The sequence below is a fragment of the Alternaria conjuncta genome (assembly GCF_024043145.1).
Source record: "Alternaria conjuncta strain BMP 0040 chromosome Unknown scaffold_6, whole genome shotgun sequence".
Classification (NCBI taxonomy): domain Eukaryota; kingdom Fungi; phylum Ascomycota; class Dothideomycetes; order Pleosporales; family Pleosporaceae; genus Alternaria; species Alternaria conjuncta.
The window spans coordinates 1,338,287-1,364,693 of record NW_026250095.1 but is presented as its reverse complement, the minus strand read 5'-3'; the positions used below and the strand labels follow the sequence as shown (position 1 = coordinate 1,364,693).

The following is a 26,407-nucleotide window of genomic DNA, read 5'->3' as shown; positions in this document are numbered from 1 at the left end:
TCGCGGTAGAGCGTCGCAACAGCTACGTGGAATGCATGCGCAAAAAAAGTGAGGATAAAAGGGATTAGGCTGGAAGTGAGGACTTATGATGAAGGCTGACAGTGATGGATGCCGGGGATGTTGAAGGGTCGAAGATCTGGGGTGTGGAGATCGTCCAATGGGCCACGGGAGCTGAACATGCTTCGGTGGAAGGCAGCTAATGGCAAATAGTAGCGGCCGAGCGCGTCCCGACTAGGGGCCGACGAGGCTTCAACCTCGAATGTTCAAGAGTAAGCCGCACGGGCACGGGATTGGGCGGATCAGCTGGATTATCCCGCAGCACGTCGTGCAGTCGCGAACAAAAGATGAAATCAGTCATTGTGTGCGTCTGGAAGACTGTAATTATTACCAGCGCGTTCTAAAGTAAGAGAGTTGAAGTGGTTTCATGCCAAATAAGCCAGGTAGGCTTTCCAGCCTGGTATCATCGATGTATGTAGTTTCATAGCACCTCCCTTTAAGGGGATACATCAATCAAATGTCTCCAAAGAGAATGCATTCACAGTTACTTGTTATTATAGTTTAGCACCAATGCTACAGATCTACTAACAGTTGTAAATGCCGAAATAGATTATGTTATTAAACAAAGAAGTTTCCAAACTGTGGAAATACACTACAAATAAACCAGGCCATGTCTTCGGTGTGAACAATCGATGTTTGCAGGAAGGTTTTCTTGAGACGCGAGTCGGGAAATTGTCTAATACACGACGCGTCAGGTGCATGGCTGGGGCTACCGTTCGAACAACGGGCGTTGGACAAGTGTCCAACAGCGTACAGTGCTGGAAGTGTTCTCCTACAAAGCAGCGAGCAGTCCGACCATGGCAAGTCCAAGACCGACTCCCGCGCCTGCGGTCTGGATTGGCGCTGCTCCAGTGTTGCCAGCCGCTGATGCTGAAGTGGCGGAGGCGCTTCCTGAAGGGGTCATGGAGGCGGTGCCAGACACTTGTGTGACAGAGGAGTTGCCCGCAGAAGGGGTCGCGCTGCCAGACGGTGTCGCGCTGCCGGATGCTGTCGCGCTGCCAGACGGGCATGAGGGTTGGGTGTTGACGTCGATGTTCTGGAGTTTGCAAATCTCGACACCGAACTGAGTGGTCGCTGTGATACTTGTTAGCTGGGACGGGACGCGAAATGGCAAGCGACATACCAGCGATATCCGACTGTGAGCAAGTAGCGAACACACAGCAAGACACAGCGTCGATAATCTTGCTCTCGCAAATGCATGCAATGTCAGTAGCACCGCAGCTGCCTAAGTTGCCACCGAAGCAGGCTTGCTGCGTTTTCTTTAGCTTTCGTTCGCGGGTAGTTATGGTCGATAACTTACAGCACATTGCGGGATCTGGTCAAGAAGACCTTGGGCCAGAGCTGTAGAGCTCAATGCAGCGGCAGCGGCGATAATGGAGAAGCGCATGTTGGCAAAGTCTGGTTACTTGAAAGCGACTGTGAAGTGTGATCAACGATGAGGTTTGCTTTAGACTGACACGAGATGGAAGCCGCGAGGGGAAGCATGGTTTTGAAGGTATCCGCCGGTCTGTGGCAGCGCCCTGCCAGAGACCTAGACCTACGATGGCTGCCAATTTACAGCTGAAGCATGCTTGGTCCCTACCTGATTGGCGGTTCGTTCCACCATTTGACTTCCCTATTGGCAGACTTCTCCACAGACAAGCCGATCCACATGCTTGATCCCAAATCCGGCGCGCACGTCCCTTTTTTGGATCCGTGTTGGGCTAAGATCGGAAGTAAGCCGGTGATCGGCTCAATTGCTGGAGAGACTGCTGATTGGTACTGGCGTACCAGCCCGACTCAAGGCCACCTGGGCAGGCACTAATCTGAACCAAAGGCGCACTCCATTGTCGCGAAAGCGACCGCCGTGTTCTGTTCATACCCGAGCACGGCCCGAATAAACCCAAGTCGATACCAGCACGTCGTCAGGTGTGAGACGGTGCAGGAAGCTGACGTTAGGGACGTTGATGAGTTTAGGGCAACAAACTCAATCACCCTCGTCAAACAACATGAATGCCGAGCATTATATAACTTTGGGCAAGTATTGTACCACGTAGGTTGCCGCACGCCACCTAATGCGGACTGCAAACGCGAAAACTTAAACACGGTAAGGGCATCACCGGAAGCCCACAAGTTAACACTTCGTGAGTAAACTTTGGAAGTGAGAGGACAGAGCGTTCGCCGCAGGAGCTTTGATCACCAACAGCCTCCCCTACGATAGTTGCCTCCAAGACTTCGACCACCGGCGCCTTAGCAGATAGATAATGGCAAGTGCAATGCAGCTCATTCTAAATGTCGCCAAAGACCTCAACAGTAAGATTATAGACTCTTGATGCTATCAAAACCGGCCTCGGCGAGGCTTAGGGGCCGGACTTTTCGGAGAAAAACATAGAAGACGGTCGTGATTAAGATTGCGATTAGCGCAAATGGCTTAGGGCGAGCGATTGTTGTTAGGAGACCTCACAGGATGGCGTCCGTTATGCCGAAGCTGACGATTTCTGGCATTCTGGAATGGTTTATGTTGGTAAGCCGTGCGGATCTTGATCGCGCGCTTCAGAGTGTTCCAGCGGTAAGGAGTAAGCGACGGTGGGCGTGAGGGTCGGCGCCAGCAGGTGACGGTACCTAGGTAGCCAACAACATATCGGAGGTCGGCATCTTGTAAAGTTCGCAGACCATACTGTTTCTTCAGCTTGGTGTTGGTGCCACGAGGAGAGAGCAAATCGGTCTAGTTCGAGTTTAGCTGGTTGAGGGGCAACCGAAGGCAGGAATGTGCACGGTCGTGTTCTCGAAAACATGAATTTGAATCGAAATCATGCCATTCTGAACACGAAGCTGCCAATCAGCAATGCTATGAGCCTTCAGCGCCTAGATGTAGAGTAGTTTACACATTCTCAAATGAAACAAGTGGACTCCACTACAGCTTCGAGCTTGTATTGGAGATCCGGGGTTGCTAGTTCAAGGTGTGCTAAATACCGGAGCTACTCTCGGACCTTCTTATCCACGAACGTCATTTTTTTTATCGCTTGCTGAGACCCGTGGACCCTTCTAACCCCTCTTTCATCCAAAGCGCGCAAGTATCGACTGTTCATCATTTTCACCACGCCCTTGTTCTTCGCGAGATCTTTGGGCTGGAAGCAAAACGTATTCTGAGTATGGGTGTGTCGCCTGTTCAGTCGGGTCTGCGCGCGTAGACATCGCGCGTAGACATATGGCCAAGAAGGAAAAGTTCATCGCAACAAGTCGCATTGTTATGCGACTGAAGAGTAGGAAGGAATAATGGCACACCTGCTATCGTACTGAGATCTGGTTCCGATCCATCTGACTCACCTCGCCCAACAAACGCTCGACAAACGTCTACGACGACGTCTACAACGACGTCTACAGATACACGACTTGTCAACTAAGAAGGAACCCTCCAGTAAACTCGATGAATTGGTAAATGAGTTACCAGGCTGGTAAACTTCACTGACTAGGCTAAGCCGTCGTTCAACATCTACGTAGGTGGTTGCGTCTCATGCAGTGCAGCGAAACGAGGGTCTGAAGAAACATTAAGGCCTCACAAACACCCTGGCGCAAGCGAAACGCCATGGCCAGTTTGATGCTTTCCCGACAACGAGCTCTTCACGATCTCCACACTTTGAGCGACGATGCTCTCAGACCAGGTACTACTGTCTCCATACATGATGCATCTCAGCCCGACATAGAGCTATGATCAAGATCTGAATCACTGATTAGCTTCAATCCATATCCAAGATCGATAGATGGCTTACCACTGCTGGATCTACACCACCAGCAATCCGAACCTTCCAAGAGCTTCTGTCAACTTGACTGAGGTTGGAGATATCGTTTGACTCCTGCAACAGCAGTTCGGCGATGCAGACGTCTTTGGAGAATACCCTAGTCGTAATTGCACTCTGGTCCTTCTGCCGAACCTGCAGCACCACGTCGTCTTCCCTGTCTTTTCCGGTGGGAACGACCATATCGAGATCCGATCGGCGGCCAGAAGAGACGTGTTTCAGCTCCGCTATGCGCTGACCATCTGGACTTTCCACCGTCCAGAGGTTCTTCATTGCCGACCCGTGATGTCGTAGGTCGAAGACAGGCACACCCGAAGTGTCTTTCACCTGTCGACGCCATGACCAAGACTTCATTGGCCCAGGTCCTCCTCCCACGAAGAGCTCTTGGCCTTTCTTATCCACAACGGTGACGTTTGAAAACAATCGATCGTGGCATCTGACATAGATGCTGGTCTCTTCATTCGCGATGGGGGCATCGGAGATCTTAAAAGGAAGTGAGCAGAACTCGAGAACTGCCGCCATGTCGACTGCCAACTGAACAATGGATCTCGAAAGGTTTGAGGGGTAAGCAGGGTGCGAGTATTCGCAGTCGCAAACGCTGAACAATGCGGCAAGACAGATGGGCAGGCCTCATCAACCTCTCGGTGAAGAATGAGAAGAATGCAGGTCGGAACTCGCATGCGCCATAAGAATTAACTGCGCAACTCAGCAACTCTTGGCTAAGACAATGTGACTCGCTATACGCGATCTGCAATGTCATCCCTTACACAAGAAACCCTCGAAGCATCGTGATCCGGTTTAACCGCTGCCTGGACCGCTTGTACATCAGCACGTGGTCTCGGCATAAGCCGCCAGGGCAGGATTATCCACATACACCTCTTGTTGCCTCCTCGGCAGACGACTTGGACTCGCGGCATGCGTCTGGTATCAAGGATAGCGCAAGGGTAATGTCTCGGTGATTATAAATTTCATGTTGCTGCAAGCCATGTCACGCTGACTGGCTGCCAGCTGCATTTACCCAGACGCTTTCCTGTTTGTGCTTCAACGCAGATCTTTTCTGGAGACGGAGAATACCACCTGCGGGTACCGGAAACGGAGATGAGTCAGCGATTTCACCTCAGACTACGGCATGATGTATCGTGCTCATCGCTTCTCGAGAATGAGCAAGTACAATAACTCTGGGCGTTTCGTACATCATGTTCTTGCCACCGCTTCATTCTGGTATGCAACTCCAGCTCCATCCTGATACGCACATCCTCGAGCAAGTGATCGCCAACCCGTTTCCTCATCGACCGCTTGCATTGGACGATGGAGATGCCAGCATCTTCTCGACGAACGGCCAAGCAATCCCAAAGCGGACGATTACGCTGCTATCTGCTGCGCCTCTTACCCATCTTGACCACTTTGAGCACACCATTGGTGATGTGGAAAGGGCTTTCGGCTCTTACCGCTTCTTCAGTGCCAATGGTATGTGTCATCTCAGAGTCCATGGCACCCGCTTTTCATAGAGGGGATCTGCTCTTGCTCTCCAATCGGAGCAACCGCATTCAAGCTGGCGAAATACCAGTCGTATGGTTTGCTGGCAGAGCTTTGCCAATGGTTCATCGGGCGATCAAAGTCTCTGACATTGGTGGAGATGATGATAATTCCTCGCCAAGGTAAGATATTCTCACAGCTTCGGCATGGCGACATCACATCTAACGTAACATAGACAATTCATAGTCACCAAAGGTGACAATAATGAAGTCGATGATGTTCCCATGTATCCTGATGGGCGAACGTTTGTAACAAGAGACGAGATCATGGGCCTAGTCGTGGGATACATACCGTACCTTGGATGGGTTTCAATTGCACTTCAGAAGGTCGTTGAGGCAAAATATCTCATACTGTTGCTCGTAGTTGGTGTCATATTTGTTCGCTAGCGCAACAGTAGCTCACCTCCGGCTTCATTTCTCAGTATCTGTGTTCTCCACAAGCCCGAATGTCAGCGTCCCAGTTCAATCTTAGCCATAATCCTTTGCACAAGTCTTGTGTGTCTCGTATACGCATGTAGATGCCATGGATAAATTTGATGACCTGTTTAGTGATGAGGTGGGGCGCGTCAGGCACCTCCAACGTAAGATGATACACGATCATGGATCTTGTAGGGGGATATTTTTGTGCGTACTAACCCAAGGAATTTGCCGAACTGTACTGATGTAAGACAGATTCTTTACCTGAGCGACAGTCGTCTATACCATTCTGATAAGATGACATGCTTTGCGGCAACACCGATTGGACGTATGAGAAGCTTGTCAACCGAGCATCGAGATGCCACTTGAAGGTACCTAGGCATCGACGCTGCTCAATTGATGGGTATTCAAGTAAAACATAGTGATACGCACACAGAATGTAACCGTTTCAAACCCCGTGTAGCTGGTTAAGATTTACATTGGTAAAGATATGTAGCTCCGATCTACTGGCACCATCACCTTGTAACCGTTATTCCACGACTATGATACGATTGTCCTACGCCAAATCTATCAAGGATGGTAAGACACGATCATATCACGCAATTCGATGGCCTTCAGGATAATACCTCACCGGAAAGGTATCTCGGGAATGTTTTACTCCATTTCTGCAAGACCTAGCCCTGGGGGTCCTAAGATCACCTCTCAACATCATGGATACGAGTGGATGGTCTCACATTTTTCATCCGTTCCATCCTTGATAGGTTGCAACCATTGAATCACATCATCGACGGAGCATTTTGACCAAACAGCCCCCAATTGCTGCACTAAACGAAGCACCTGTCTTACATGCAAGTAAGCTTCTCGGTCGAAACCTGAAGGGCAGCCTGAAGGGAAAGCTCTTGAAATATCATATCCGGGAAGGCAGACCAGGTATAAAACCTGCCTGGTCCACCGTACAACTGTGTTTCCAGCACGCACATATTCTCATCATCCAAGGCAACAGATTCAGCAAAGACCTCTTCAACCCAATATCATCAATATGTTTTCCAACGCTAAAAGCCTCATTGCTCCCATTGCCCTTTTGGCATTGGCCCAGCACTGCCCCGCGCCCTTTCTCGCCGCCATTCCTGCTGCTACCGCTGCAGGTATTGGCGCTGCCGTAAGTCCATCCATTCGCCACCACAAATGTAGACAACACTGACATGATGTAGAGTGCAGCTGTTTCTGCAGCTGGCACCGTCGCCGGCACCGTCGTGACTGCGATTAACGGCAAGAGGGCCCGCGATGGCACCCAGGTCATTCACGCCCGCGACAACTGGGCTGGACTTCACAGCTACGTCTCTAAGCGCCAGGATGAGGAATTCGGCACTGGAACCGCGTGGCAAGACTGCGCCGATCAGCTCAAGGGAGCTGACGTGACTTTCGAGGGCACCGGTCCTGGTGGTATGTCCGATCTGCTCTATTACTGCGACATATCCATGTACTAACGTCATGTCTTCCAGTCATTCTCGTCAGCGGTATTCCCCCTGCATGCATGACTTTGGCCACTGTCATTACTGGCAAGTTCAACGCTGGAAACCCTGTACCCCAGGGAACTGACTCCATCTCCTTCACTGGTCTTTCCAACGAGGACGTTCAGGCTATTCAGGATGCGCTTGATGCCAGGCCTACTTAGATGTAACGCCCGGATCTTACTCTCAAGCTCTTGATAGAAGTCCGCTTGGTTGAACTGTTGTAGCTTTCTTTTCGGTTGATCACACACTCGTTTGGTTGTACGTACATGCACTGAAGTAGAAAAGAATCTTGGCCAAGAAGCTCTAGTTGACTATGATGTGATGTCAGCTCCCTTTGACACTTGAACCGTAATGAAGATATAAAACCTTCTAGGAATGAAGTGGGGGTTGCAATAAAGAAGAGGTTCAGGCGGGGTACACCTTTAATGCATGAACCTTCGCTTGCATTGCCAGATCCAAGGACCAGGTCTACCCGCTGATAGATTGTTCCTATTTGTGTGGCCTCTTGAGCCATGCTGACAATCTGCGTCAGCCTGCGAGGATGTTCTGCCGATAAGAAGAGGCAAAGCCCCAAACGACTTCGCTCCTTCCTCCACCAACCTCGCCCACACCACGCCACCATGCTTCTCAACCTCTTCACCCCCATAATCTACCTAGCAATATCAATCCTCATATTCCACCTCGCTTTGCACTGCCACAGCCAAGCCCATCGATACTGCTTCCTACCCTTCTTCCTCCTCTTCGCCTCACTATCCATCACATCCTCCACGCACTTCATATGGATACCCGGCCTAACAAGTCTCTGGACCCAAGCCATGGTGCTGAACATTCCTCACGTGTTCTGTCTACTTTACATACGGAAATGGCCCGTTCCGCGCCTGCCTGCTACTTCACCACCCCTCAGTCGGTTGCCTCGGTTGCGACACCATTGGGAAGCAACGTATCGCTTGTGGGGTAATCCGCAACTCATCGGTGTTAGTCCGGACTCCAACACTACCAGCGATACAGAAAACTCCAGTCAACGTATTTCAGTCTTCCTGTTCTTACGACTAGTAAAACTGCCGATATACTACTACATCAACTTCAAGATCCTACCCGCTCTCATTGGCGCAGTCTTCGGCGAGATCTATCCCGAGGACGTCGCTCCGGAGAAACGAATGCTACTCCGACGCTGGCACGACGTCACCACACGAGACTTATTGATTCGGGCCTACGTTTCGGCCCTCTGGATCTGGCAAAGTGTGGTGTACCTAGACGGAAGCAACGCTATACTGGCCAGTTCCTTTGTCAGCATCGGCCTGGACCGTCCTTGTGATTGGCCTCCGCTGTTTGGAAACCCGACGTCTATTACTTCTTTGAGAACATTCTGGTCCCGATTCTGGCATAAGATTGCTCTTCAGCCGTATACGTGTATCGGAAGAGCTCTTGCTCGCCAGCTCAACCTCCGTTCCGACTCCTACGAATGCAAAGCGTTTGTTGCTCTTGTCGTGTTTGGGCTTTCTGGGGTATCTCATGGGGTTGTGAGTTGGCAGATAGGTCGTGATGGATGGACAGACATCTGGTGGTTTATGATCAACTTCTTCGCTTGTTTGGCGGAGACGGTCTTCTTGCAGCATTCCCTGCCTGCATTCGGTTATCAGAGAGAGCTGAAGTCAGTCAAAGAGAGTTGGTTCGGCGCGTTCATCGGACGAACATGGGTTTTCGCGTTCTTGTTCTGGAGTGTTCCCAAGTGGCAGTATCCGGCCATGTACAAGGACGCGCTCCAGGCAAGACAGATGGCAGTATGGAGCTTGATATTCTCGAAGATGATTACGAGCGCCGAACGGGGCTGAGCGGGAATCAGAGTCCATTCATCAGTATGCAGATTGATATGGTAAAATGCTAGCGATGCGGTCAAAACTGCTGTAGAAGCCACATACTGTGCAGACTCCACACGCCACCCACTAACACCAGTCTATGCAACGAATGCGAAATGCTTAAACAGCCTCCCAATTTGAAAGCGAATGACTGCTCTCATCTCTACTCTTTCTCAGCATCCATCGCCGGCGGCGGCAAGCCGGCGGGGCTGATCTCCTTGTTTAGCGCCAAGCGCTCCGGGCTCACGATTTCTCCTGGACTGAGAATGTTGCCATGTGCATCTGCAATAGGAATGTGAGAGGCGTCTTCGTCTCGCTCATCTGATCTACCGCGCTCTTCGCTTTCGGTCATGTTGTGCTCTTTGCCTTTCACGCTGCTGCTACGCTCAAAAGCTTCGGGAACCTTCTCGCTGAGGTCAATGGCGACGAAGGATTTGGGTAGTTTGACACTAGAACACATCAGTATGGTTTTCCAACGTAAATTGGGGGAGGTGGAATGCGCTTACGTGTGGAATTTTGCCCGAAGAGTCTCGAGGACTTCTTTCCAGTCTTGGTGCAGAGTGAGACTGCGACGTGGTGCAAAACCGATCATATGGCGTGAGTCCAGTTGTCTGCCCATGTTAGCGATTTTCGTATTGCATTGCATAGATTCATTTGACTTACACATCGAGCGGAGCAAAGGCGTGGCATCCTGGCGATAGAGTAATGCGAATGCTGTAGTTGAAGGTATGCGGCTTATCGTCAATACTAGCATTTTCCGATTCGTACAGCTCGAAGTTGATCTGTGACAAGTAGTCGAGCTCTGGGATAGCATTGCGTTCGATCTTGGTCTTGATACCGCCCTCCAGGATGCAATTGAGCAGTGTGTAGATATGCGACTCCTTGGTGAAGTAGAAGAAACACTTGGGCATGTCCGATGCCTGCAGCTCTTCTAGGTCTCCAACAATCTCTTTAAGAAGTGGTAACGATGTGAGCAAGCCAATTTCTAGCTTCTCCTCACTCTCGATACCGTACTCCTGTGGCCCGATGTAATCGAACAGAACCTTGCACAAGTGATACATCTCGCGCAGCTTGACCAGTCTCGCATCGGTTTGCGCTTTGGAGGCTGCAGTACCCAGACCCGAGTACAGCTTGAAATAAGACTCGTGTACATAGGACGGAGGCGCTGGGGCTTTGACGGTAATCTCAGACTTGCGCCTGAAACCCATACGGTGGGAGAGGCTACCGCGGTCATGGGTCTTCTCCGCGCTCTGCTCCTTTGCCTCGGCCTTAAGCTGGGCATCTGACGGTGTCGGACCGACGGGTATAGACTTGGCTGAGCTGTTGTCGGGTGTGGTCTGCTTCGATCCGTCTGCAACCGAGTCTTCATCCACAAAGCTGGCATCGGGAGTGAATACCCATTCAAGGAAGGCGCGGTTATGGAGAGCGTCGAACTTCATAGTATCATATAGCTCAGAGATCTTGCTTGGGTCGACTTTGTCTGCGTCTCCAAATTCCTTGAACAGCTTCTCCCATCGCTCCTTGAACAACTCTGGCCCTTCATTACAGCACCAGCGTGTTTGGATGTGATTGACGTTAGTGTACTGAGACTGCCCTGTCGTTTGTCCTTCCGATGGTGGAGAGTTCAATGCAGCTAGTGAAGAAATGGCTTCTGACTCAATCTTCTTGAAGTTGTGGTTCATGACACGCTGATGGAACTTGATCAAATCCACAACCTGCCGAACGACAATGTATGGCTCTGGTACGTCCTTTGGCCATGCGAACTGAGGCGGAGCTTTGTCGCCTGCGCGTAGCAAGGTCTTGAGCTTCTTCTTGACTTTGTCCATGACGTCCTTTGCCGCGTTTGAGTCATCTAGAAGGTCCTTGCGTACTGAGATGTGTTCGGACTGGTACTGCTCCTTCTCCAAGAATGACGCCCCGAAGATTTGTGCGCTGGTGGTCACTCGTCGCTCTGAACTGCTGAAGATGTGGACATCATCTAATACGTCCCTGTTCATCAGCAAAAGATCGTTGCGGAAGTTCGCGCCCATGTCCTGCGTTTGATGTCTAGCGGAGTGCGTCGGTTCGCCTCCCCATTTGATAATCAGTTGGAGCTTATCAAGGACCATGTTGTTATCTTGCGCAGTGATGCGAGACAATGTGACGCCAGACATGGAATCACTTCGGTTCTTGAGTAGCTCTGGTTCGTCCTCGCCGGCAGCGGCAGTCTTTTCCGTGCCCTCAGCAGTTGTTGACTCTGGCTGTGGAGCTTCCGGTACCTCTTCGGGTAGAGTCTCTCCCGGTAGCAACTCTTCCTTACGTCTTTTGCGGAACATGGGCTTGATCTGAACTTTGGTTCCAGGCCAAGCGCCCTTCTTGTTCAGATACAGTTGCAGCTCGCGCAGCTTCTTAGTATCCTCGAGACCTTCATCTAGAGCTACCTTGACTGCATCACTCACGCTCTGCAACGCTATCTCTCCGATCAGCAATACTTCAGCCTGGTGGCCCTTGAGCAAGTCGACGAATGGTTTAGAATGGAAAGTGTACTTGAACTTCTGTTTCGGGGTCCTGTCCGCATGGCGAATGACTGACACGACACCTTTGAGCTTCCATTGCGCCGCGGTTGCCGGAGGAGGCACCTCCAGATGATCTTCCGACATTGACCTTTCCTGTTCAAGATGCAGGTCATCATCGTCATCGAAGGCAGGCGGAAGCGTAATCTCGGGTTCCGACATTGGCCCCTCTGGAGTCGAGGTAGAGGTAGTGGTGATTGTTGCGGGACTTAGTACTGAGGCGGGGTTGGGCTTCTCGAAACTAGGTGAGGATGCTATGGGCGTAGAGCTGAGTGATGTGTCAGGTGACGAAGGCATCGTGTTGGACTGCCGCATATGTTGGAGGTTGTGAGCATGGTTGCCCACCCTTGACATGCTCGGACTCTTGAACAGCTTTCCAAGCGTCTTGCGATGGCCTGAGGCGCCCTTTATAGAATTGCCAGCACTATCTGTACCAGCTTGGGCATCTGCAGCCGCGTGTTGAGCGGCGTCCTTGCGTTGTTTTCGCGCAATTTCCTTCAAAAACATCTCCTTAAGAATGTTGGCAGCCTTGTCGTAATAGTCACCGTTGTCTTTCACGAAGCTCCACCCGTTGACGTCGATAACATAGCTCTGGTCTCCAGTGCGCAGTAGATCAAATCCACACACTCGTTGTCCAAAACCTTCTGAGATCTTGGCTGCTATTGCGGCCTCGGACTCGCTGAGTTTAGTAACATAGCGGACTTCCTTGCCGCTAGGATTGCGCTTAACAAGACCGTCAACGACAGGTGACTTTCTTGTTTCGGCATGGCAGAAGGTTGGTCCGACCGTATATGCTTTCACATCCTCAGAGTTTTCTACCTGAAGAAATTGCTCATAGATGTAACTGCCTGTCGGTTCAAGGATGCCCCTAGGTACTTCGAGAGTTTCATCCTTTTCTGAGCTCTTGTTGTTGATCTTCCTGAACAGCCTCCGGCCGCCGCCTCCATCTTTCTTGTGGAAGTAGATGTGTATGTTATGGTCTTCGCCGCTCACTGGCTTCTCAACGAATGGTTTGGTGAGGGTAACGCCGTCGACGCGGATCGTGTTGTTGTCGTCGATGAGTTCAACGGATTTCGGTGCCGGGGAGCCTCCACCAGTGCCGTCTTCGGGTCCCTCCAGCCTCAGGCCTGTTCTTTCGTACAGGGCTTTCGCAAACTCGGCCGATGGCAGCTTGGGTCCACCGTCGCGACTGACATCAATACGTTTCGGCGTAGGAACGTTGAGCTTATCCAGTATACCAAGACACAGACGGCGATCCCACAGCACCTGCTGCATGGGCAAGTCGTTCACGCAGAAGGGCTTTCGCAATTTGGTGTAGGCAATTGCCTTGTCCAGTGGGAAGCCATCGGAGAAGAAGGAGATGAGGAAATCGCAGACAGGCCAGTTCTCGACGGCCTCGTCCAAGATGATCTTATCGCCAAAGATCTTGACTTCAAACTCGTCCACCAGCTTGCCGAAGATGTTGCGCGCAGGCTTGCTGCGTGCCTTTGACTCGAGCGCACACACGCCGATTATGCCCTTGGTCGGCTTCTTCTCTCTCATCTCCCGGCTTGCCGGACTGCTGCTGGTCGCCGTGCTTCCGCTGATGCGTCTCTGGGCTGTCCGGCTTCTTGAGCGGCGGGGCTGCGTCGACAGAGGGGGCTGCCCGGCGTGGGGAGAGGCGGGGTGGGCCGGCGCGGTGTTGGGGCTCGCTGTCTGGCCGTTGGCGGGCTGGTCTTGGGGGAAGAGCAATTGCGTGGGCGAGGTTTTGGTGCCGAGACTGCCATTCTGGCTCGAGGTAGTGACGGAGAGCGACGAGGTGGCCGTCGTGGTGCCGTGTGGATTGTCCATCCTGGCTGGGTGAGGTCAGTGGGTCAACTTGGACTGTCTGGAGTGTGCATGTGAAAAAGCTCATGGCGCGGCCGTGATGGCCCATGACGTACGTACCGTCTGGTTCTGAGCCCGACACGGAACTTTTTCCACTCCAACTGTATCCGCGGTTGGAAATGGCAGAAACGAATGAGGATATTGATAGTCGCTTCGACTCTGTTGCTGCAGTGCCCGCGTCAGATCGCGGCTGTCGGAAAGAATCCGGCAGCAGCAGAGGATTAACTGGGGCGCTTGCAAGACTTCCCCGGGTGCTCTCTAGCGTGGGCGTGGCATCCGAGTCGTCGAGAGCGGAGCCAGACCAGGCCTGTCCAAAATACTCAAAGATGCTGCTATCAGATGCCTTGGACGGGCGGCGTGCGGGCAGGCTCTGTCGAATCGCTGCGGCACCGAGCGAGGGGACGGACACGCTGGGACGCTCTACATTGCGCCCGCCCGTCTCAGGCTCGCTCGATCTTGCCTTTTGGCCGCCTGCGGACGCGCCGCTCGCACTGGAGAGCTGTCGCCATGATCGTGTGCTCTCGGAACTGGCTGTGCGGGATAGTGGCTGCTCCATGTTTCGCGGTACGCCTTGCACCCGTGCGCCGTGGGGGAAGTGGACAGTAGACGTTTGGCGACAGTATCCTCACAACGTCTTCATTCTCCGGAGCGCAGTAGAAGTTGAGTCTCTAGACGTCAAGAATGCGAAACACTTTCACGACACGGTACGTCACTCAGCGCAACTTGGCAGCATGGTCGAATGCCACGATCTTAATGGACAGGCTTGCATATGCTGTGCCGTTTCGAGCTCTAGATGTCCACCTTCGGGCTGCAGCGAGGCTACACGCGCGCCACGTGTTGCACATCACATCGGAACGGCGCCCGCCCAGGTTGACTTGTACCTAGGCTTCGGGGGTACCCCGTTCCGCGTCCCCATGTTTTTGGAAGATGATCAGACGATGCCGGTCATAGTCGAGATAATCCAGATGTCTTGTGAGCGCGTTATCGCTGACGTGGTTCTGAGCTGCAATTTGAAGCATAACTCACCAGCCAGCATGGAAGCTTATGGGTATTCTTTTTGCTATGCAAGGCGGTGGACCCTGAGTCGATCGCTTGGCGCCGTCACGCGATCTAATCTAATCTTATCTGATCATCTCATCTCCGCAAAAAAAGTTCTGGTCGCGTTCGCGGCTGCAACACCAGCCAGTTGATGCATGCGCCCCGGTCGTCCTCTCCCAACCTACACCCAACATGGCAGGCCCCAAGGTACAGCAGAGTGCCAGCAGCGGCCCAGTGACCAAGCGTCAGAGGACACGGCACGAAGGTGAAAAGCACGTCGCAACGCAGATCCGCCAGTCCAAGATATTTGCGCCGTTCCGAGTAAGCTTCCACAGCGCAACCAAGCACTTGCGCAGAACTGACCCCATGACAGACAGTTGGCCTTGTGTCGCCTACAAGTGTTCCCTTCACAGCACTCCCGCTCGGCAAGACGACCTTCCAGATCACTACCTCGGTCGGCCGCTCTCTCCAAACGTACGATCTCAAGCGCGGACTCAATCTCGTCTTCATAACTCGACCGCAAACCCCCGAGGAGATTACTGCAACAGTAGCATGGAACAAGGTCGTCTTTGCAGCTTGGTCAAGCTACAAGAAAGAACACGAGCGCGGCGTGTGGGTATACCAGCGCGGGAAAAAGATTGCTGAGCTAGAGATACCACGCGGCGGCATACAGCGCATCAGAAAATTGGTCGTCCTCGGAGAATGGATAGTAGGATGCGGCAAGTACAAGATCGAGGTTTGGAGGACAGCTACCCGCGAGCATTACACGACCCTCCACGGCGCATCGTCCAGTGACCTCTCCGGCTGCATCTGCAACATGCCCACGTATCTGAACAAGATATTCGTAGGCCGAAAGGACGGCTCTGTCGAGATTTGGAACATCAGCACTGCCAAGCTGCTATACACGCTTCTCCCGCCAGCCGCAGACTTCGGCTCTGTGACCGCCCTACAGCCGACGCCCGCTTTGTCCCTCCTCGCTATCGCATACAAGTCCGGCCCAATTACAATCCACGACATTCGCGCCGACAAGGAGGTTATGCGCCTGAACACAGGTGGCTCGCAGAAATACCCAGTGACATCAATTTCCTTCCGGACCGACGGACTGGGTGCTGGCGACGATGGTCGTGAAGACGGTGTCATGGCCACGGCCAGTACTCAGAGCGGCGACATTACCTTCTGGGACCTGAACAAAGGCGGTCGTAAGACCGGTACTCTGCGCGGAGCTCATGGCCCACCCCCGGCTGTCAGTGGAGGCGTAGGCGGCGGCATCAGCAAGATCGAATTCCTCGCTGGACAGGCTGTAATTGTGTCGAGTGGCTTGGACAACTCTTTAAAGACATGGATTTTCGACGAAACCCCCTTCTCGCCCCTACCGCACATCTTGCATTCCCGTGGCGGCCATGCTGCGCCAGTTTCGACTCTTCGCTTCCTCCCCTCCAATTCAGATGGCTCCGACGATGTCGGCAAATGGCTTCTTAGCTCGAGTCAAGACCGAAGCTTGTGGGGCTGGAGTTTGCGACGCGACGGGCAAAGCACAGAGCTCAGCCAGGGTGCTCTTCAGAAGAAAGCGAAGAAGATGGGCCTCTTGAACGGAAACGCCGAGACTTCCAAGCACCATATCAAGTTGGAAGACCTGAAAGCGCCAGCCATCACCTGCATGGCTTGTTCTCTCAACCGCGACGGCGGCATGGGCGCGATGCCTGGCGTATCTGGCATCTGGACCAATTCATCCAAGGTCAAGGGCCAGGACAAGAAAGCTACAGAGGTCAACATGACTGGATGGGAGAGCATTGTCACAGGACACGCTGGTGACAAGACTGCGAGAACCTGGTTCTGGGGGCGCAAACGGGCTGGTAGATGGGCATTCGAGACAGGCGACGCTACAGAGGTCAAGAGCGTCGCAATCTCGTCCTGCGGCACATTTGCTGTGATAGGTTCCGCTGGTGGCTCCATTGATATGTACAACTTGCAGTCTGGCCAATTCCGTCGCAGGTTTCCCGCTCGACTCACTCCGGCGGAAGCCAAACAATACAAACTCCGACAGCTACAGGCCGAGGAGGCTATGGACTTTGCAGAATATTCGCCACGGAAGTTTGTAAAGGGCGAAGGCAAACACAAAGGAGCTATCACTGGTCTTGCCGTAGATGGCCTGAACCGTACGCTGATAAGCTGCTCCGACGATGGTAAAGTTAAGGTGAGTAACTTTTTCTCCCACTGCTGGTCAATACTAAATATCTTTTAGTTCTGGGACTTTGCTACCGGCATTTTACTTCACGAGATCGACTGGTACCCCATGACGAAGATTCACGGTCTACGCTACCACCGGAACAGTGATCTGATAGCACTGAGCTGTGACGATGGCTCAATCCGTGTATTGGACATTACCACCAAGAAACTCATTCGAGAGTTATGGGCATCGAAGTCCCATGCCGCGTTGCAGACTCTCGACTACACATTTTCAAGCGACGGCCGATGGATCATTTCTGCAGCCTCTGACTCCACAGTCAGGGTATGGGACTTACCGACGGGCCATCTTATCGACGCCATGAAACTTCGCCGAAAGGTTAACACAGTGGCCTTTTCACCTTCGGGCGAGTTCCTCGCTACTGGACTGGATGGCGAGGTTGGTGTGCACATTTGGACAAACCGAACACTCTTCACCCATGTGTCAACCCGCCAAATAACAGAAAATGATGTTGTCGAAGTGAATGCGCCGACAGCATCTGGCGAGGGTGGTGTCGCAGTCGTTGACGCTGCGACCGAAGAGCAGGCAGAAGACGAAGATCAGGACGAAGTTACAGTGCCAGTCATGGACCAACTCAGCGACAAGATCACAACACTCAGCTTGGTCCCGAAGTCTCGCTGGCAGACACTTTTACATCTCGATGTCATCCGTGCCCGCAACAAGCCCAAGGAAGCTCCCAAAGCCCCAGAGAAGGCCCCTTTCTTCCTCCCATCCCTTGGTCAGAATCAAATCCAGGGAGCAGACAACACTGCTCTTGCACCACTCGACCAAGACCCCAAGTCTCGCATCTCCAGCTCCGCGCTTGCTTCGCGTTCTAGCGCCGCCACGGCTACCGATGTGTTCAGCCGTCACCTCGCACATGCGACCGAGACTGGCCAATATACACCTCTCTTAAGCCACCTCTCTTCCCTTCCTCCATCGGCTGCTGACATCGCAATTCGCACCCTTGACACGACGGAGCCTTACACTGAGCTACGAACGTTCATTGAGGCGTTGACCGCGAGACTACAAGAACGTCGAGACTACGAGCTGGTGCAGGCTTGGATGAGTGTGTTCCTGCGACTACATGGAGACATCGTGGTCAAGGATCCTGAGCTTGTGGGCGAATTGAGGAAGTGGCAAGAGGAGGCAAAGAGGGAACGTGAAAGGGTCGGTGGGTTAGTAGGATATAGTGTTGGTGTGGTCGGATGGGTCAGAAGCGCAAGATAGGCTTCTGGTTGCATGTGCATGTCTAGCATATTTCGCAGCTGTCGCCTTGTTCTTGGCCTACCAATTGACATAAAATCAATAATTACGGTACTCCTTACAGTTTCAAGTTAAGAACTTTCGATGCTCTCCAGCATGACTTCGGTCATATCTCAGACGTATCTTGCCCCACTGTCGTCTGATGTAGAGCAGGTGTTGCGCCCGCTACAGACATTGAGATCTGCGCAGCCATCCCTTCCGCACCCAGCAGCTTCCCAGCTGGCTTCCAGCGTAGCAGTTTCGTCACATGGCTGCACCGTGCCTCACCCAACTCCAGAACCCATCGTACTTCGACCACCTGGAAAGCCATGGCAGGGACCAATCACAGGAAATCGGTTCTCAGACGACCAAGAAATGGTAATCAGAGCTTCAGTCTCTCGAAGAGTTCTCCTAAGGTTTGATGTTTCACAAGGATGCCTGAGTTGCCCGGGCTACATACGCATCATTCAAAGAACACGATGCAATCATGCTCTACGAGCCGTTGCAGATACATGCCTATGCAGCCACCACTGCGAGTTCTTTTACCTAATTTCATGAAGTCTTCATTAAACAAACTCGAGCTCATGATGATCGTGAGGCAGTGTTGTACGTGATTGTGACCCGCTCTGCAGGTACGTTTCTCCACCATGACATCACAGCAAAATACATCATCGCGATGACACAAATTGATCGCGACGAGAACTTCTTACCCCTCATACTCACACTCACAAATCTTCCACTGCTCTTACTTTCAGCTCAAGCCCAACTACTACTACACCAACCAAACCTTACTCACATACTTCATCATGCCTCGCAACGGAGACGGATCCTCAGACAACGGCCCCATCGAGGTCGGCAAGGACGCTGTCCACGGCGCCTCTGGAGACGTACGTACCCTCATCTACCATCGCACATCTCAGGCTGGAGACTAACAGATACCAGTCAACCCTCGAGCACACCAAGAACAACGTTGCTCCCATGCCTGAAATCGAGAAGGGCGAAGGTACGACTCGCTGCCCCACCTACCCCTCTCCGCATCCCAAGCTCTTTTCCAAAACCACAACGAAGGAAGAAAACATAACTGCAAAAGACGCAAGCACTGACACGACGCAGCTATCGAAGGCATGAACGCCTCCGGCGGCGGCCTTGCACCAAAGAAAGGCCACACCGGCCAAGGCGCCCCCGCCACCGACTCGAACAAGCCCGCGCCTGTCGACGAGGTCACCAAATAAGCTATCAGCACCAGAGCGAAGAGCGCCAGACATGCGCTCGGCCTCTAGGGAGAACATCCCCGGTACCAGCAAGGGGCCTGGCTAGCTAGCTAGTAAAGCAAAGCAAGGGAGTAACATCTACAAGTGACAACGGACTTTTGCGAGTAACATCGGTAGTTGCGTTGCATTGCATTGCATGCTTGCAAGCGGCGTGGGCCCCCTAGATAGCTACGAAAGTAACGAATGGAAGTCAAATAACTCAAAGACGATCTTCTTAACAGCATGTGGTTCTAGATTCCTGTGTTGGTGGGGCAAAGCAAAACGCGGTGTGAATTCTCGTGCGGTGTACATGCTGTTCTCGCATGCCATGTTCCCTGCGACGCCAAAATGGTGTTGATGGCTTAGTAGACCTTGTAAGCGAAGGCCGATAAACCTCACGCACAATCGCGAAGGCCGAATTTCACGTTCGTCCGTCTATCATAGGTACGGGACGAGCTGAGTCGTGTTACTCGACTGCGCCATTCCTATTGACGGAGTCCACGGAAGCCAGACAGCCGTAACGGCCTATGAATAGACCCTGTGTACGTACTCCGGTCACGTCATTAGGCGACCTAGAAATAAGTTGGTTCTCATGTCATCGTGGCTGCTGGGCAAGTAGTTTTGAGTGGAGGCGGCTGGCGTCAGCCTGCATGCGAAGTCAGTCTCGCCTCAGCTGAGCCGGAGTCCGAAGCGGAGGGTTGGGATGCTTAGCGTGGGAAGCTGGAAGGGGGCAGAATCGTGGAGAATCGGTGGCCCTGGTGGAGCGGCAGTGGGGAACTTTGGTACTCAACAAAAAGCACATGTGAAAGGGTAGAGCATCAACAACATTGGAGAAACATCACGATGGGAGGAAGTAATGAAGTGGTAGATCGTGGTATTTGGCTAGATAAAGGCACCAGCCCTTGGTGAATTTTGTCCGCCATAGCCTATCCAGGAAGCGATATCCAGAATGGTTACCAAGTCTAAAACGAAACTGTTGCTACAAGAGTGTACACGCTCATGACGCCGTCCGACGCCCGGTAGTGATGCCACACTCCATATTTTCCCAACCCAGTGCCCCTGTTAACCTCAATGACCGAACCTTACGCCGACCCAATTGTCTAGGCCTGGAAGACCTCATCATTCGTGATCCACAGCCACCATCCACCAACTCGGTTTGCTTCTTCGCCCCCTTGGTGGATCTCTTGATGGCGTCAGTGCTAAAGTTGTCCCGCTGCGAGGGCCTCGTCGCTAACCGAAGTTGCGCCAGAGGCACTCTGCAAGTCGTTGAACTTTGCATCAAAGCCGTCAAGAAAGCCGTAAGAGTTTGAGTAAGAACCGTGGTCAAAGGATGTTGGACCGAAGGCATCGACTGAAGAAGAATCGACCATGCTAAAAGGGGGTTCCATTGGGGCAGTCGTTGTTGGACTGCATTTTGGGAACGGGTCGAAGTCGAAGAAGTTCTCCATGACGACAGACTTTTCGTCGACTGGAGCGTAAGGTTGAAGAGAGAGAGGTAGGCCCAGGTCGCCCGTAGAGAGGCCCCCGAAGTCGACTGACACGGCAGGTCGCACAATATCGCGGCAGGATATTGTGTCGAGTCGAATTCGGGAGAAGCCTCAAAGCTTGATGGGGGAGTCTCAGGTTGGCACGATGAGTCACGGGGTGAGTCCATCGAGTCCATTGACTCTGGGCTGGGGAAGGAGGTGGGGATCTGCGCGGGGCAGATGGTGTCGAAGGTGTCGCGGGGTGGTGTAGCGAGGTCGAAGACAGGTTGAGGTGCTTCGCCGGGGTACTTGGAGCGGAAATATCTCAGCTCGGCCTCCATCTCAGCCATCTTTTGTTTGTAGGCTTGCATGTTGGCCTCGAGCTCGTCCTTCTCGGTCTGGAGGACTTCGTATTCTTGGCGCTTCCGTTCGCGGGAGTTGTGGGCGGCGAGGCGGTTGCGCTTTACGCGCTCGATGCGTCGTTGCTCCTTCTCGTCCTCGGTCTTGGCCCGCTTCCGTGGAGGCAGGCTGGTCTTGGGCTCGGGGAGCACCTGCCCCCACGACTTGCGCTTCTTGACGGGTTTTGAGCCATTGCTCTCGGGCGCTGGTGTTTGTGATGCTTCCGACGAGTTGGACGAGTGGTGTGCGGGTGAGGGTGAGTGGTCGTAGTTCTCGATCATCTCCATTTTGATAGTAGTAGGCATGGCCTCGACTGATGGTGGGGGAAGGGGCGTGGAAGTCATGGCGGAGTTGTTGATGGTTTGGGAAAAGAGACTAGAGTCGAAGGTGTACTGAGCCATGGTGAAGTCGATGTAGGATGGAGCTCTGAGTGGGCATAGTGGGTGATTATCACTAGGACCCGGGCTGTGCGGCGCTGAGGACAGGTGGCATCTACGGACCCTTTAATAGGCAGCTGCCAAGCGCACTTCTGGACCCCTTGAACGCTTGCCCGCATCGGGGCCGAGCTAATTGTGCCCACTCCGACACACGCCCCCCTACGCTAGGAACTCAGCCATCAGCCGCGGGCCGTCCATCGTTTCACGACCCAAGTCAGGGGAGTGTGTTGCAGTCGTCTTACAGCTGCCCGGATTTCGTTCCTGTGTCGCTGTGCCGTCGCTACCAGTCTCAGAGGGCGGCGCCGCTCCTCCACGGCCTTCTGCCCCCTTCTGAAGCAGGCGTAAACGGCCTCATCCAACTCCGACGTGCAGTCGCGGCGTAGCACAAGCTGATATTAGCCTTCTCACCGACCCACCTGTATCACTCGCTGCACCTCAGTGGCGACACGAAACAAGTTCAATGTAGCATGTCGTAAGATGCCGTCAGCCAAACCCAATACGCCTTTACGCCGCGCTGCATCCATCTCCCTCCGCACCGTCTTCACAGTCACGCACACCCCACAAATTATTGCGTGCAATATGCTCGTATACTTCACCCACGGCACGTGTAGATGAAGGCCCGAAGCCATTCCTTCTCGAAGCACCTGCACCCCATAGTTGCAATCTATTTGGCCGCGTCGCTAAGCATTCCACCCATACATCTTCATATCCCCACACAACCTTGCAATCTACAACCACCTTCCATAGTGCGACCTACTGCCGGAAGATTTGCGCAACCTGGGGTAAACTTCCTTTGTTCGTGGAAGCACCGGGAATGTGCATAGAAGCTTAGCCTTAGCTTCTTTTATTTATTGCTGATGCAAACTGAAGCGTCACACGAGGCCCTTGGTTTCCGGCTTTATTCAAGCAACGCATCCCTGGTGGGTTTCTGGCTGTTTCCATTCGGACTTCACGAACATGTGAGACGGAGGATCTCCGGTAGTAAGAAATGACAAGCCGGTGGTTCGTTAAGCCGCACTCATCATCATGCGGCACCGAAATTACTTTTGCCTTATCGTCGTCTGGTCGTCCCATCGTCCGTTGCCACTACGCAATGGACTGAATGCGCAGGATTTGGAGAACAGGATTCCAGTCTCGAATAAAGACGGGTTGCGTAATACTAGGCTAGCGTCTCGAGCGTGCTTTGTCGTGGACATCGTGCGCTGCTCCACAGGCCGACTCGTCACCGTTTCAGGCACCAGAATTCGGACCTATCGCATCGGAACCGCTTCCAATCCAACGGTCCAGATCTTACTCGTCGCGTTCTTGACTCAGTACATGGGATCTACCTCAGTAATACTACCGCCTACACGGCATGCTCCAATGAGCTGTACAGGACTACGTGCGGCTCTGATTAGTATTCCCATGGGGCAAATGGCTCCTGTTCATCGTGAGAAATCATAAGGATGTCGGCTGACCTTCATGAAGCCAATACGGCACGATCCGAGAGACGAAAAGGGGAGCATGCTCACGACGACCGCGATCATTGCCCCCTGGGTAGCTGTCTCAGTACCAGATCATCACAGCAATAATACTGCCGCCTACGCGTCCTCGTTCGATGCGGGCCACGCAATGGCGACAACCAAGAAGCTTGTGGACGAACCGGCTCTCGTGTATATCGAATCTGGTAAACCAAAGCAAAGCTGATCTAGGCGCCGACCTCGTCAACGAGACCATTGCTGCCACGCACACAGTGCCAGCAATTATGCTAGGCATCATTAAAGAAGTCTCGTCGTCATGCGTACGTTTTCAGGCCGTAGCATACAACGAGCAATCAGTATAACCACAAACGTCATTTCGATAGTCTTTGTCATAACCATTGTCATGTGTGCATGTGTTTCATATGCAATGTGTATTCTTGAGATTCTGAGCATTGATGCCTAGATCACTTCGATAAGCGTCTGTATGCCCGCATAGTCGCAAAGCAAGCAGCGTTAGACTGCTGCCTATCCCAGCTCGGCCATCGAGAAATGATTCAGATGACTAGTCACCCAGCGACATGCCCGGAATACTCATGAAGTAAACAAGAGCCACCTAGGGCAATCGAGCGACTCAGCATGAAGGATAAGATAATGCTCGGAGATTGCAGGTCCAGCTTACACACACACGATCAAAGAGTGACCGTGCTATCATTTCCTCAAATTTGCATACACAAAGCCAGTCAAGTATCGACCTCAGAAAACGGGACACGTTGTGTGCAAAGGCGGTCACTCGCTGTCGCATGACATCCAAAAGGCATATACGACCAGGCTGTGAACAAGCAGATAGTGGTATCTCGGCATTTCTCTATCAAGGAGCACCTGTCACTCCATCTATGGTCACCGTAGACCTCTAACATGAACGTAGCACACCAATCGAACACCGACATGATTAACAATGAATCGAGATGCGCCGAAGGTAAAAAGACTGATAACCATGACCGATGAGATTGTTGCTGTCAAGAGGAAGCATATACTGAGGTGTATCGAGTCGTACCCCCAGCCTCAGGTATGGCAACTATTTTTACATCGTTCGCAACCTCGCCCCGTCCTGGAAGCAGCAGTGGTATCTAAAGAAATTATGTGAGCACAACAGTTTTAAGACATCAATGTAGTTTGAATGCCTCAAACCGGAACGCCCACGAAACCAATCTTCGGTTTCACTCTCGCACCGTCAGTGCTCTCTCCGCCCCATTGGCTGCGCCACTCTTGTTCTTCAGCCTTGATCTGCTCAAACGCTTGTAGTTCTTCGGGCTTCATGTTCGACTTGTCCTCGTCGTCCAGGGTCGGTAGACCGTTGGTACCGACGTCAACGAAGTCACCGTCGGGCCCAGGTATGCCCAGGCCGGCGAAGGGAGGTTGTTGGAAGACCGAGTCGACCACGAGATACTTGCGACGAACGAGTGGAGGTACGTCGGTCTCTTCCGCAGGAACCTCCTCCCAACGTGCATGGGTGGGTTGTGTGACCTTGGGATAACACATCAGGTTGGTATGTGGGTCGTATACGCCCGTGAGATTTGCTTTCCGTAGCTTGGAGAGGTTCGAGTTGAATCGACTAGGGTATGTTAGTCCTGGTAGTCATAGATAGGTGTATAAGTTATGCATACCTTGCAGCGCGACCATGCTCAAATTGCCAGTTGGCAGAGGTGATGTTGACCTTCCGTTTTCCAGGGGCAGGCTTGCCATTTGCAGTAGGTACACTGGGCACACCAGTGTGATAGACACTACTGGCACCATGCCAAGCGACGTATTGGTTCTTGTTGTATGGCTCTCCTGGAGGTGGAAGCCTGTCGTTGGGGTCTGCAAGTTCACCTTCTACTGCGCCGCTTTCCTTTGCTGCTGTAACGTAGTAATCGTCAATGACCCTCTTGCCGCCGATGATGATGCGCGCGCCAAACTCGCGGAAGACAGATCGTGCTGTGACGACACCGATGGCACGACCTTTGTAGGAATGAGGGATGATGTCGCGGTCGATCAGGTCCCTTTTCTCAGCGTCGTCGATGATGATCTTGTAGAGCTTCATGTGCTTGGTGAAGAACAGATAACTGTCCCTAAACCCACAGCATCGAGCCGGTTCAGTCGACAACATGTACTGTCTGTCGCCCCTGCCCTTGATGGTGAATATGCGCACGCGGTAGTCTCGTCCACCCATGAGGTTACCCAGCTTGTCGACCTTCTGCTCGCCCTCTTCATCTTCTGGTAGGTCAACCTCATCGTTGACTACGTCCATCATGTTGCCCTCTTTGTCTATAGGAACGCGCGTGGTATGCGACGGCCCTCCCTTTGGAGGCCTTCCTCGACCTCCACCAGACGGCCGTCCCCGCTTGCGCTTGACGGGTGTGCCGCCTTCGGAGTTGTCGGGCTCGATGACATTCCAGTCCGGCGGCCTGTTCTTAGGAGGGCGACCAAGACGCTTCTTGCGCGGAAACGGCTGGATAACTGCTGGAGAAGGTGAACGCTCAGAGGGTGCGGCTTCCTCGTCGCTTCCCTGAGCTGCTGATTCAGCATCCTCTTCCTCTTCCTTGGGTGTGTCGGCGCGCGATTCTGGTGCATCTATCATATCCTCGTCGCTGTCTTGCTGGGGTGTTGCGCTGCGAACAGGCGTGCTGCGACGCGCTGCAGCTCGCGATGGGCGGCCGCGCGCCATTGTGGCTGGTCGAAAACGGCGTTGATGTGGCGCAGGTCAAGCTAGCAGCAGTTGTCGCGATGTGTTTGCAACTACAACTTCGGGATTCGGATGCAAATTTGGTGAAGGGCGGTGTCGGTGGTTAGCGATGCTCTTGCACTCCAGGAATGCTAAGGACCGCGACGTGAAAGAGCTAAGCAAGGGTCCCGCGCACGGCCCACAGTCATCACGTGCAAGCTCAAGCCAGGCGTTTTCGTCAACGTCTTCCCCAGACTAAACGTACATTCTCCAATACCTCACAAGTGGCCATCGTTGATCAAGCAATCATACCCACTGCAGTAAACGATGTCAATACCTGTCATGTCCAAGCAACGGCACGACCTCGGGAAGCCCCAAGCATACCGCATCTCCACCTAGGTATTACGGGAATCATGAGAAACGAGCTCGTTGAACAGGTCTCTTCAACATCATACCAGCGAACATGATACCTGGAGTTATTTCTCCTAGAACAAACGGGTTCAGAGTATTCTATGAGCGCGTTGTCTGCATCCGCTCGATCTGTAGAGGGGTTGATCCTGCCAAAACCACCATACGCTCTTGGAACTTGCCACCTTGAAGTACACAGAGTCAAC

General features: G+C 52.8%; 7 protein-coding genes across 7 annotated transcripts; 3 read left to right on the top strand and 4 right to left on the bottom strand.

Moving 5' to 3' along the window:
* Positions 1-829: 829 nt before the first annotated feature.
* J4E85_004857 (uncharacterized protein) lies at positions 830-1,444 on the bottom strand (the record flags this gene model as incomplete). Its single annotated transcript, XM_051469109.1, has 3 exons — positions 830-1,131; positions 1,181-1,193; positions 1,358-1,444. 3 exons carry the CDS (start codon positions 1,442-1,444, stop codon positions 830-832), a joined length of 402 nt encoding a protein of 133 aa, XP_051327324.1.
* Positions 1,445-6,824: 5,380 nt separating this feature from the next.
* On the top strand, positions 6,825-7,460 carry J4E85_004856 (uncharacterized protein; the record flags this gene model as incomplete). Its single annotated transcript, XM_051469108.1, has 3 exons — positions 6,825-6,944; positions 6,997-7,228; positions 7,288-7,460. 3 exons carry the CDS (start codon positions 6,825-6,827, stop codon positions 7,458-7,460), a joined length of 525 nt encoding a protein of 174 aa, XP_051327323.1.
* Positions 7,461-9,318: 1,858 nt separating this feature from the next.
* J4E85_004855 (uncharacterized protein) lies at positions 9,319-14,129 on the bottom strand (the record flags this gene model as incomplete). Its single annotated transcript, XM_051469107.1, has 4 exons — positions 9,319-9,604; positions 9,662-9,766; positions 9,819-13,542; positions 13,634-14,129. The coding sequence occupies 4 exons, from the start codon at positions 14,127-14,129 to the stop codon at positions 9,319-9,321; spliced, it is 4,611 nt and encodes a 1,536-aa protein (XP_051327322.1).
* Positions 14,130-14,803: 674 nt separating this feature from the next.
* Positions 14,804-18,065, top strand: J4E85_004854 (uncharacterized protein; the record flags this gene model as incomplete). Its single annotated transcript, XM_051469106.1, has 3 exons — positions 14,804-14,932; positions 14,985-16,805; positions 16,854-18,065. The coding sequence occupies 3 exons, from the start codon at positions 14,804-14,806 to the stop codon at positions 18,063-18,065; spliced, it is 3,162 nt and encodes a 1,053-aa protein (XP_051327321.1).
* Positions 18,066-18,886: 821 nt separating this feature from the next.
* J4E85_004853 (uncharacterized protein) lies at positions 18,887-19,312 on the top strand (the record flags this gene model as incomplete). Its single annotated transcript, XM_051469105.1, has 3 exons — positions 18,887-18,967; positions 19,023-19,083; positions 19,194-19,312. 3 exons carry the CDS (start codon positions 18,887-18,889, stop codon positions 19,310-19,312), a joined length of 261 nt encoding a protein of 86 aa, XP_051327320.1.
* Positions 19,313-20,529: 1,217 nt separating this feature from the next.
* Positions 20,530-21,596, bottom strand: J4E85_004852 (uncharacterized protein; the record flags this gene model as incomplete). Its single annotated transcript, XM_051469104.1, has 2 exons — positions 20,530-20,798; positions 20,870-21,596. The coding sequence occupies 2 exons, from the start codon at positions 21,594-21,596 to the stop codon at positions 20,530-20,532; spliced, it is 996 nt and encodes a 331-aa protein (XP_051327319.1).
* A 2,678-nt stretch (positions 21,597-24,274) lies between these two features.
* Positions 24,275-25,796, bottom strand: J4E85_004851 (uncharacterized protein; the record flags this gene model as incomplete). Its single annotated transcript, XM_051469103.1, has 2 exons — positions 24,275-24,704; positions 24,757-25,796. The coding sequence occupies 2 exons, from the start codon at positions 25,794-25,796 to the stop codon at positions 24,275-24,277; spliced, it is 1,470 nt and encodes a 489-aa protein (XP_051327318.1).
* Between the last annotated feature and the right edge of the window lie 611 nt (positions 25,797-26,407).